At 49.6% G+C, this 12,665-nt stretch overlaps 1 protein-coding gene across 1 annotated transcript in view; it reads right to left on the bottom strand.

Moving 5' to 3' along the window:
* The window catches only part of TMPRSS3 (transmembrane serine protease 3), a 32,177-nt gene that overhangs the window by 654 nt on the left and 18,858 nt on the right, over window positions 1-12,665 (bottom strand). The window contains exons 9-12 of the mRNA XM_023587180.3: window positions 7,311-7,480; window positions 6,136-6,231; window positions 3,538-3,680; window positions 2,755-2,907 (exon numbers count right to left, since the gene is read on the bottom strand). Coding sequence (XP_023442948.1) covers window positions 2,755-2,907; window positions 3,538-3,680; window positions 6,136-6,231; window positions 7,311-7,480 — 562 coding nt within the window. The remainder of the gene's footprint in view (window positions 1-2,754; window positions 2,908-3,537; window positions 3,681-6,135; window positions 6,232-7,310; window positions 7,481-12,665) is intronic.

The following is a 12,665-nucleotide window of genomic DNA, read 5'->3' on the forward strand; positions in this document are numbered from 1 at the left end:
TTTTTCAGCTCTTCAAGACACATCTCCCTTATTAGGAGCCAGGGGCACCTGCATTCTAGCTTGGGTAAAGCCTCCAGCTGCCCTTGATGGGTCACAGGCATGGTCAAGGGGCAAGGCTGAGCTCTGGTCAAGGAGGACAAGGCTCTGGGCAGATCCCGGACAAGCGTGGAAAACTTCCCCCCACAGGAGCGCCTCCACCCGGAAGCACCGCTGCGGTTCTGATCACTGATCTGGGATTTTTCCAGGTTTCACATGAACTTCCCAGTTCTTAGAGTCATGTTCTTAAGTGCCAGCTGGAGTCAGAAAGGTCTTGTTTTAAACCCTAACTCGATAGACAAAATGACTGGACTAAAATGAAGATGGTGTGGAAGGCAGGGCCATCATCCACTGCTAAATACAGCTGTTCCCCTCAAGCTGCGGGAGCTCTTGGAAGACCTTTGCATTATGTTGGAAAGAAGCAACCGAAAATGTAGACCCTTCAGAAAACCCCTCGTGGGACAGGAAACCTTGTCTTGGTCTCGTCACAAGGAATTCTGGAAAGGGTGTCTCCACGGCTGACCACGATCTCATCCAGGCCAACACTGGGCAGGGCTGGAGGTGCTGAGAGCTAAGGTGCCCTACAGAGAGCATCCGACCCGGGCACCCGAGGCGGCTTCTGCCCATAGCTGACAAACTGCTCTGTTGGAGTTTTGCAATAATCAGCAAGCTGTGGCTCAGTTCCCCCTGATATGCCCTGGGGAAAGGCAAGCCCCCTCCCCATAAGCCTACGTGTCTGAGGCCACGGCTCACTTCCCCAAAGGTTGAACAAAGAAACCACATAGAGACGGGAGTAAAGGGAGATGGAGACCTTCACTGCCTGCATATCAAAGGGAGATTTTAAAAAACCTTTATTCCCTACAGAGCAAAGGAACACCCACTCCTCCAACATTCCAAGAAAACCTAGCTCCCTAACCCACTACCCTCTAGCCATACAAGGGGAAATTTTCACCTCTAGGGCTTCCTGTTGGCCCCTACGCTCACTCGGACCCTCAACTCCCTTCCCGATTATCATTTCTCCGCCTAGGAATGTACTGTATAAATTGAAACGCCCCCTTCCCAGGAGTGGGTTGAAGTCTCTCTTCAGACCCCCACTGTGATGGGGGGAGCTGAAGTCTGTTCTTCAGAGCCCCTCCGTTGGGAGAGCCTCCCAATAAACTTTCTGCCTGCACTCAGTCTCCGTGTCCCAGGGAGCACCATTTTTCTCCAACATACTCCCGAACAGGTGCATGAGATGTTACATGTCTCTCAAAGTGTTCTCTGAAGACCCCTGTATCAAAACCACTGGGGGATCCCTGCCCCAGACCCCTAATTGGCGTCCCTGGCAAAAGGCCTGGGATTCTTCATTTACAGCCGAGAGCCAGGGAGAGCCTGGCGCAGGCCCGGCGCCGAGACACGGCTCATTCGGCTGTGCAGCGTGTGACGGGGCTGCGTCGGGGATCTGGGGTAGCCTCGCGCTCTGCCCTTCATAGCTTGGGGCCTTCAGCCGCTCCCCGCCTGGGGGGTGGAAGGACCTGCCACCCAGGATGGCCCAGGGGAGAGGATAAGACGCCATGCACGACGCGGCACGCTGCCTGGAGGCTCCCCAGAGCGAGCGTGGGCTCCACGTGCCCCGTCCGCTCCTCCCCAGCCCCTCCACCGCGTGAGGGGCTGGGTGTCGGCCTCTGTGATGTGCATCCTTCAGGGTGTCTGTGGGCACCTGGGACCCCCTGCTGCTGGTGACGCCTGCCAGGGAAGACCCGCCCCCAGTGGCCCCGTGCCGTCTCGGGCTCCAGGGCCCAGTTCTCGGGAGGGGAGCCATTGTGTAGTTTCCATTTAAAGGCAAAAATTCAATGGGGGAAAAAGAGAAATTAACGTCTGAATGTAGTAAGAGTTGGGTGGCCTTTTTTAGCCAGCTGTTTCAAATTAAAGCATTTATTTTTTTAAAAAAGTCTCTGGATGGGCCTCAGGAGCGATGTGGGCGCAGCACCTGCGATCAAGCCGGCCAGTGCTGCCGGGCGCCCACAGGCGAGGAAGGCGCTGCTGGCCAGGTCCTCGGCCTCTGGCCTCCCGGCCTCCTCGGTGGGCGTGCGTGGGGCCTGGAGTCGGCTGTGGCTCACCCTTTCCCTGGCACCCAGCAGTTCTTGTCCAGGTGCCTTCAGGCCGCCCCCTGCCCCCCGGTCCAGCCAAGCCCGTCACGGGCCTGCCTCCCTCCCCCCCGTGGGGAGCCCCCTCCCCCAAAGCACAGAGGGGCCGGGCTTCCCCTGATGGGACCTTCCATCCCATCCCCGGCTCCCGGCAAGGTCCACGCCCCTTCGTGGCCGTCCTGGGTCCTTGGCCCACCCTTCTCCACCTCAGTTGCCATCACAGCGCCCACCACCCTCCGCCCCACCCATGGCACCCTCAACCCGCCCCCTTACCCCACGGGGCTCCTGCTCGACCGCCCCAGCTTCCTCTCCCTGCGCGATGAAATGCACGCATCCTCAGGTCCCAGCCAGCGTGGGTCCCCTCCGCGTGCCCCCCAGCACAGACCATGTGGGCAGGGAGCCCTGGGAATCAGCCCCACTCGTGCCCGTCGGGGGGACCCCCCAAGGCAGCACCCCCCAAGCGTCTGGCGCCGGGAGGAGAGTCACCGCCTGCGGGGCCAGCCGCTCATGCCGCCCTTCTGCTCCTGCACAGGGGCTCGGTCCTGGGGGCTGGAGGAAAGGCCCAGGGGCCCCGGCGGGGAGGGGCGCCCACCTCCATCTGCTCGTGGATCCAGTCCAGAAAGGCGGTGATGCGGGTGTAGACCCCCGGCTTGTTCACCTCGGCGCAGCCGATGCCGAAGCTCGTCGCCCCCACCAGCTTCCACAGCCTCCGCTCCTGGCACACCAGAGGCCCCCCACTGTCTCCCTAAACGGCGAGGAAAGAGAAAGGTCATGGGACGGGCGCCGCGCGGGCTGGCCGTCCCCGTGGTGGCAGCAGAATCCCCTGCACGTGGCCACCCCGACATGGCACCAGGATGGCTCTGCCCGTCTAGGATTCGGTCCAGCATTGCCGGGGTGGGGAATCCCTTTGCCCCCCCAGGACGGGTTTCCTTCAGGGTGCCCCTCCCTCCCAGGTCCTGGGCACGCTGCGCTCGTGACGGCGGCGGGCAGCTGGGGAGGGGACACTCTCGGGGCACGGCGGGGGGATCGGAGCTCCCACCCAGGGTGGCTTTTGGAGACCCAGATTCCACCTGCACCCCCCACCTTGAACCCCGGCAAACTCTGTGATTGGATGCTGGGAAGGGAGCTGCCCATGGGGCCCCCCGTCACCCAGCGCCCACAGCGGAGGGGGTGGCCGATAAACGCGGGCCCCACCGCCAGGAAAGAGAACGCTATCTTGAGCAAACTTCTTTCCCACGCCCTGTAAATTTGCTTTTGTCTGTCACAGAGAAACACGGGTGGCCTGTCACCAGGCCGTGCCACCGTAGGAGAGGGGCCATTTGCCCCTGGCTGCTGAGACCCTGGGGTGTCGGGTCCGGGGCTGGGGGCCCCTCACCTGGCAGCTGTCCACGCCACCCTTCAGGTAGCCGGCACAGAGCATGGAGGGGGAGATGATCCCGCCGTACACGTCCCTGTGGTTACAGATCTTGTTGGAAATTAGAGGAACCGCCGCGTGATTGAGGACCGAGGAGGCGTCTCCTGTGTCAAAGTGAGGCGGGGGTGCTGAGGAGGCAGCCGGCTGGAGCTCAGGTCCCACTTCGGGGGCTCAGGCGCTGAGGGGGCACCCACCAGGCTGGGTGCAGGGGTGGAAAAGGCCACACCTCTCAGGTGGGACGAGGAGAGGCAGACTGCTGTGACATGCCACCCAGCCTCAGAGCCTGGCTGCTATAGGGCATGGATGATCATCTCCCCAAGGCAACCAGAGCGATGGATGGGGCAGTGACAGCAGTAGCCAGCATACGTCTCTCCGGGGACCAAGTCTGAGCCAAACGCTCGACCCACACCAGCCTATACCAGCCTTTTTATACCTCGTGTTCCAGAAGAAAAGACTGAGGGTCTCGGAGGTCACACACAGCTACTAAATGAACCTGGGGTGGCTGGCAGATAAGTGGCCACAAAGATGTCCCCCTCCTAATCCCCAGAATCTGTGCATGCATGACCTCATGTGGCAAAAGGGACTTTGCAGATAGGATAAATTTAAGGCTCTTGGACAGGGCACGACCATGAATTATCCAGATGGGTCTGGGTTAAGCACAAGGGTCTTTATAAGAGTTAGAGAAGGAGACATGATGACAGGAGGGCAAGAAGGCAGAGTAAGAGAGAGGCAGGAAGATGCCACGCTGCTGGCTTTGAAGACGGAGGCAGGGCCACAAGTCAAGGAGTGAGGGCAGCCTCTAGAAGCTGGAAAAGCAAGGAAACAGCTTCTTCCCTGACGCCTCCAGAAAGGAGCCCAGCCCTGGCGCCATCTTGATTTTAGCGCAGTGGGCTCCAGTTCAGACTTCTTGCCTCCAGAACTGTAAATGATAGACGTGTGTTTTTTTAAGCCACTCAATTTGGGCTAATTTTTTACAGCAGCTCCAGGACATACACTGGGGGTGGACCAACTTGAGAAGAGCTCGAAACTCTCTAACTTAACTACTTGTTTGTAAGCCCAGTTACCTTCATGTTTTCTAGCTCACGGGAGAGGATGTTCTGTTTCCATCCTCTAGCATTTATCACCAGGTAGCAGGTAGCTCTGTGCTCCTCCTAACCTTTATCTTAAGGTGAGGTGACCGTGAGTCACCTGGTTTTTCTCCTGGCTTCCTGAACCCACCCTCAGGGCTACGATCCTTTCATGAGGGATTGCTTGGCCAGGACATTGGGTGGAGTAGGATATCTGTCCCTACTCCCTCCAGAGGGACACAGTCCTAGGCCCCCCCTAGGGGCTACTATGAGGTCGGGACAGAAGAACATTGAAACGCTCAGCTCAAGCGTGATGAACGTCAGAGTAGCAGGGTACACGGTGAAGCAGCTCAGCGTGTTTGTGGGAGAGGCTGCCAACGCAGGCAGGGCGGGTAGCAGGCCGTGTGGATGACACAAGGTTGCACTGGGGCAGGGGACCAAGCGGGCCTTCTGAGGGACCGGCTGAATCATAACAAGATAAGCCAGTATGCAGAGGGGTCCAGAAGGTTCTTGGAGAATGGAGCTCTTCTCCTGCCCCTCCTCTCTGAGTCTACTGCAATTACAGTCACTCTGGGGGGGGGGGGGCTGGTCCTGAATAAGGGCTCGTAAGAACTCAGCACAAGAAAAGAAGTGTGGATTGGTGACACTGCTCTCATCACAAACCACAGGGGTGCAGGGGGCTGGTTCTGACAAAGCTGAAGGCCCCTAGACCAGTTGTGTTGGCACAGAACCAGGACTTGGCCAAGTGCGTGAGCTGGAAATTACAAAGAATGTGAGCAACGCTGACCCAGGCTGGGTCGCCACTGAGGGTACTGGTTGTGGTCTGAGCATGAAAGATCTGCACATACTTTGATGGAGTAGGTCCCAGTGGCCTGGACGTTCAGGAGGGGATGGGCACAACTAATAGACCTTGAGCAGAAGGCACTGACCATCCCGATAACAAAGAAAGCAACTCTTGGAAAAATCTAAGAATTTTGACCATATCTGTGACCCAAAATGGTGGAAAGCCTAAGGATTGTGACCTTATTGGTGTATCATATGGTTCAGGGTACATTAGCATCTTTTACTATTGGCAATCCTATTTCCATGATTACTATAACAATAAGATCCTGATTCTTTGCTTTTTCTCCTTGATCTTTGTAGGAGGAAATAACACTTCTCCCGAAGTCCCACAAGGCAAAATTACCACTCTCTGACTTCTGTCCACCAATGGACATCCATTTTCTCCTTGGTTTTGACATTTCTGCCCAGAGAGTATCTGCAATTTCACATTGTCCCAAGACAATGGAACCAGGGTTTATGATCCACCATTTGCTCAGCTGGTTGCGTGCTTCCCACAGCTGGCATTTCCTCCCCTGACCGGGACATCTGGACTTCACATAGGAAAATTACATGGAGACGTTGGAGGGAAGCGTGCTGTGGGTGGGTCCCCACCCTGGCCCTCTCAGCTCTGGGCTTTCTGGGCTCAGGCTCTGGACTTCAGACCACTGACCTCCATCCTCTGTGGCTCCCCATCCTGACGTCCAGCACATTTTCCCATCAGGAAAATTCTCTTCTGTGTTGGGCAGACAAACTGGTTGTATCATCTCTGTTAAAAGGGGAAACAATTACTCTCAACTCGTTGGAAGCATTAGTCTGAGAAAGCAATCACACCTCTGTTGTGTCTCGAAAAAGCACAAACTAACTCCCAAAAGAGGGCAAGCCCTGGGTAATTTGAAAGCTGCTCATTCAGAGCAGGGATACCACTATAATCCCTAAAACTTAAAACAGCCATAGAAGATGGTAACGTAAGCCTAGACCAGGGACCAGCAAATCTCGTCTGTAAAGGGCCAAGTAGGAACTATTTTCAGCCTTGCTGGCCACATGGTTCCAGTGGCAACCACTGGACTCTGCCATTCATGCACGAAAGCAGCCACAGATAATATGTAAACAAAAAGGTGTGGATTTTTCCAATAAAACTTTGCTTAAAAAAAAAAACAAAACAGGCAATGGGTCAGATTTGGCCCATTTTTGGTCCAGACCAGGGTAAGTTGCTTGGCAGAACACTGAGATACAGTTAAAAATTTCCCATCATTTCAAGAACAAGGAAATCACAACTTGAATGAGAAAAGATAACTAACTGATGCCAATATCAAGATGAATCAGATGTTGGAATTATCCAAAGAGGATTATAAATCAGCTTCCATAAAAATGCTTCAACAAGCAATTGCAGGGAAACGGACTTTGGCCCAGTGGTTAGGGCGTCCGTCTACCACATGGGAGGTCCGCGGTTCAAACCCCGGGCCTCCTTGACCCGTGTGGAGCTGGCCCACGTGCAGTGCTGATGCGCGCAAGGAGTGCCGTGCCACACAGGGGTGTCCCCCGCGTAGGGGAGCCCCACGCGCAAGGAGTGCACCTCTAAAGGAGAGCCGCCCAGCGCGAGAGAAAGTGCAGCCTGCCCAGGAATGGCGCCACCCACACTTCCCGTGCCGCTGACGACAACAGAAGCGGACAAAGAAACAAGACGCAGCAAAAAGACACAGAAAACAGACAACCGGGGGAGGGGAGGGGAATTAAATAAATAAAAATAAATCTTTAAAAAAACAAAAAACAAAAAAAAAACAAGCAATTGCAAATCATCTTGAAAGAAGTGAAAAGAAACAGAACAACCAAGGTACCCAGACATACCGTTGAATGCGAGTGGCCCGGCCAGCTTCATGAGGGCGATGTCATTGCCCAGCCTCTTTGGCTTGTACTTGCTGTGGTAGATGATTTTTTCCACCGAATGGGAAGGAGCTGGACTGTCCAGCAGGGAAATCAGACCCACTTGGATGGTCCATGACTTGGGGAGGTATAGGCTGCAATGGGGAGACCAAGAGGTGAAGCACAGGAGAAACCCAACCATTTAACCCCTAATTTTGGGTTGAATCGTGTCTCCCCAAAACCCATGTTCAAGTCCTTTTTGGAAATGTAATTAGTTAAGATGGGGCCAAGCTGGATTAGATGGGCCCTCTTCCAATATGAGTGGGGTCTTCATATGAAGAGGAAATTTAGACACAGACATGGAAAGAGGACGGCTGTGTAACAACAGAGGCAGGGGTTGAGTTATGCCACAAGTCAAGGAATGCCAAGGATCGCCAGCCACCACCAAAAGCCAGGAAAGGGGCGTGGAACATTTTCCCCCGTAGACTTCAGGGGGAGCCCAGCTCGTCCAACACTTTGATCTTGGACTTCTAGCTTCCTGGACTGTGAGACAATAAGTCGTTATTTTAAGACAACTAGTCTGTGACACTTTGTTACAGCAGCCCTGGGAAACTAAGACAACCCCGTTGGCCTCAGGTGCCCAGGCTGCCGGTGCCCAAGGACACCAAAATTTTCCATCACCCCAAACAGAAATTCTGCAACATTTAAAAATTAATTCCCCATTTCATGACCTCTAGTAACCTGTATTCTAGTTTATGACTCTATGAATTTGCTTATTCTAATTATTTCATATCAGTAAGATCTTACGGTAGTATTTGTCCTTTTGTATCTGCCTCATGTTTCTCAACATCATGCCTTCAAGCTCCATCCATGTTGTTGCATACATCAAGGTTTCATTCCTTTATGTGGCTGAATAATATTCCACGTTTTGTCTATGATGCATTCATCAGTTGAGGGAAGCTTGTGCTGCTTCCATCTTTGGGCAATTGTGACTAATGCCACTGTGAACATCAGTGTGCAAATTCCTGTTCAAGTCCCTACTTTCAGTTCTCTTGGGATATATAACCAGAAGTGGGAATGACCAGATCATATAGTTTCATGTTTAATTTCTGAGGAACCACCAAACTGGTTTTCATAGTGGCTGCATAATTTTCCATTCCCACCAAGGAAAAAACTCCTTTTCTTTTTTTCTTTTTTAATAGTAACCATTCCAGTGGTTGTAAAATGGCATCTCATTGTGGTTTTGATACTAATGTGAGCATCTTTTCATGTGCCTATAGGCCATTTGTATATCTTCTTGGAGAAATGTCTACTTGAGACTTTTGACCATTTTTAATAGGGATGTTTGCATTGTTGTTGTTAAGGTGTAATATATTTTTAAAATATTCTGGATTTTAAACCCTTATCCAAGAGTTCTGGGAAGATGGCATCAGAGTAGCTCAGGCAGGGTGCAGCTCCCATACAAAATTGGGGAGAAACTATTGAAGCTGTCTGAGGGAGCTCTTTGGGGACCTGCAGACCAGGAAAGCACGGCAGGCATTATCCAGGGACTGGGGATGTGAATTGTCCCCCGGGCTGGGAACACCACCCATCCCCAACCCCAAGGTGAACAGCCTCAGTAAAGCCTGCAGCTGAGTGAGCAAGGAGAGGGGAGAGGATGTATTCCTCCCTGGGTGCAGCAGAGGGCTGAGGCCGAGTGTGGTTTCTCTTCAGTGAGTTTAACCAGCATAACGCAGTTTGAATCGCTGGCTCCTAAGGTCCAGTTAACAGAAACTGAAGGATTCGTCCCTGTGGGAACATTTGCTGCAGAGCGCCATCTACTGGCTAGCAAGGAAAGTGAAGGAAGACGGGCTTTTCTCTCTAGTTTCTTTCCCAGGCAACTCAGATCTGATAGGAGACCCATTAGAGGCTCCCTGCCTTTGTGTTGATAACTTAAACAGGGAAATCTTAAAAGTTTTAGAAAAAATTGAACCAAAATTCAAAGAAGACCTGTGAAATAAAACCACTAGGCAAGAGAGAGAAATTGATCAACTGAGTAAAATCACTAACAAATCAGATGCCTAAATATCAACGACAAAAAACAAGGCATACCATAAAACAGGAAGATATGGCTCAGTCAAAGGAACAAACCAAGAATCCAGATGAGACACAGGGTTTAATCAATGATGTTCGCACAAATCTTCTTAATCAATTTAAGGGGTTGAAGAAACTAAAGAGATAAAGGATATTAAGATGATACTATGTAACCACAGAGAACAATTTGAAAGTCTGAAAGAAAAGTAACAGAGTTTATGGGAATGAAAGACACAATGGATGAGATTAAAAATACATTAGGGAAACGGACTTTGGCCCAGTGGTTAGGGCGTCCGTCTACCATATGGGAGGGCCGCGGTTCAAACCCCGGGCCTCCTTGACCCGTGTGGAGCTGGCCATGCGCAGGGCTGATGCGCGCAAGGAGTGCCGTGCCACGCAAGGGTGTCCCCCGCGTGGGGGAGCCCCACGCGCAAGGAGTGCGCCCATGAGGAAAGCCGCCCAGCATGAAAAGAAAGAGCAGCCTGCCCAGGAATGGCGCCGCCCACACTTCCTGTGCCGCTGACGACAACAGAAGCGGACAAAGAAACAAAAGCAGACAAAGAAACAAGACACAGCAAATAGACACCAAGAACAGACAACCAGGGGAGGGGGGGGGGAACTAAATAAATAAATAAATCTTAAAAAAAAAATACATTAGAAGCATACAATAGCAGATTTGAATTGGATGAAGATAGAAATAGTTGAATGGGAAGACAGGGCACTGAACTTAAAAAGGCAGAAGGAAAGAAAGAGAAAAGAATGAAAAAAAATGAATTGAATGATAGCATGAAATACACAAACATATGGGTTACAGGTATTTCAGAAGGAGAAGAGAACAGAAAAGGGGTAGGAACACTACTTGAGGAAATAATGACCCAGAATTTTTCAACTCTTACGGAAGACATGAAAATCAATATTCAAGAAGGATAATGTATTCCAAACAAAATAAATCCAACTAGACCTACTCTGAGACATCTACTATTCAGAATGTCAAATGCCAGAGATAAAGAGACGATTCTGAGAACAAGAGAAAATCAATGTATCAGTTACAAGGGAGCCTCAATAAGACAAAGTGGCAATCCCTCATCAGACGCCTTGGAGGTGAGAAAGAAATGGTATGATACATTTAAGGCATCGAAAGAGACTGCCAGCCAAGAATTCTTTATCTGGCAAAACTATCCTTGAGACATGAAGGTAAGTTTAAAGTCTTCATAGACAAATGAAAATTTGGAGTTTGTCATCAAGAGTCCAGATCTAAAGGGTGTGTTAGAGCATGAAAGGAAAAGACAAGACTGAGAGACTTGGAGATGAGTATAGAAATTAAGATTATAAATAAGAGTGATGAAAAGGTTAAAAGACAGGCAGTAGTAAGTTATGACAAGGAAATTCAAGGGATAAAGTGGATGAAAGTAAGTAATGACTTTACAGTAACAACACTGAATATTAATGGATTGCTCACTCCAATCAAAAGACATAGACTGGCAGAATGGATAAAAAATATGAGCCATTTATTTGTTGCCTGCAAGAGACTCACCTTAGACCCAAGAACACAAGCAAGCGATATGGAATAGTTGAAAACATATTCCATGAAAATAGTAATCAAAAGAGATCTGGAGTAGTGATACTAATATCAGACAAAAGAGATTTTAAATGCAAAACTGTTATAAGAGATGAAGAAGGTCACTATATATTAATAAAAGGGACAATTAACCAAGAAGAAATAATAATAATAAATATTTATGCATCTAAATTAGATGTTGCAAAACTGAAGGGAGAAATATAAGTCTTTACAATAATATTTATAGATTTCAACATACCACTTTCAGTGTTGGATAGAACATTCACAGAGAGGATAAATAAGAAAATAGAGAGAATGAAAAATATTATAATTGAACTAGGTCTAACAGACATTTATAGAACATTATACCCAAGACAACAGGATATACATTCTTCTCAAGTGTTTATAGATCTTTTTCCAAGATAAATCATATGTTGGTTCATAAGTCAGATCTCAAAAAAGTTTTAAAATTGAAATTATGCAGAGCACTTTCTCTGATCATAATGGAACAAAGCTGGAAATTAATAATAGGTGAAAAAGGGAAAATTCACAAATATATTGTGATTAAAGAATACACACTTAAATAATCAGTGGATCAAAGAAGAAATTGCAAGAGAAATCAGTAAACATATCAAGAAAAATGAGAACACAGCATATCAAAACTTACAGGAAAGGCAAAGGCAACGCAGTGCTGAAAGGGAAATTTATAGCCCTCAATTCTTACATTAAAAAAAAAAGAAGAGAGAGATAAAATCAAAGACCTAACTGCATACCTGGGAGAAAAAGAATATCAAATGAATTCCAAAGCAAGCAGAAGGAAAGAAGTAAAGATCAGAGAAGAAATCAGTGAAATGGAGAATAGGAAACAAATAGAATCAACAGAACTAAAAGTTGGTTCTTTGAGAAGATTAATAAAATTGGCAAACTCTTAGCTAGACAGACAAAGTAAAAAAGAGAGAAGATGCAAATAAATAAAATTGGGAATGAGAAGGGGGACATTACCAGGGACCCAGCAGAAATAAAAGAGCTCATAAGAGATACTACAAACAACTGTACACCAACAGACTAGACAGCACTGATGAAATGGATGAATTCCAAGAAACACACCAACAACCCATACTGACCCTAGTAGAAATAGAAAACCTCAACAAACCAATCACAAGTAAAAAAATTAAAACAGTCATCAAAGACCTCCCCAAAATGAAAAGTCCATGACTAGATGGCTTCACAGGTGAATTCTATCAAGCATTTAAAGACAATCTAAGGGAAGCGGAATTTGCCCAATGGATAGGGCATTTGTCTACCACATGGGAGGTCCGAGGTTCAAACCCCAGGCCTCCTTGACCTGTGTGGAGCTGGCCCATGTGCAGTGCTAATGCACACAAGGAGTGCCCTGCCAAGCAGGGGTGCCCCCGTGTGGGGAAGCCCCATGCGCAAGGAGTGCCCCCCATAAGGAGAGCTGCCCAGCACGAAAGAAAGTTCAGCCTGACCAAGAACGGTGCCGCACACACAGAGAGCTGACACAGCAAGATGGCGCAACAAAAAGAAACACAAATTCCCATGCCACAGACAACAGAAGCAGACAAAAGCAGCAGCAAATGGACACAGAGAACAGACAACTGGGGCTGGGGGGGGGGTGGGAGTGGGGGAAGGGGAGAGAAACAAAATAAAGGAAAACGAAAGAAAAGAAAAGAAAAGAAAAGAAAAGG

This window comes from Dasypus novemcinctus, chromosome 4 (genome assembly GCF_030445035.2).
Source record: "Dasypus novemcinctus isolate mDasNov1 chromosome 4, mDasNov1.1.hap2, whole genome shotgun sequence".
NCBI lineage: Eukaryota > Metazoa > Chordata > Mammalia > Cingulata > Dasypodidae > Dasypus > Dasypus novemcinctus.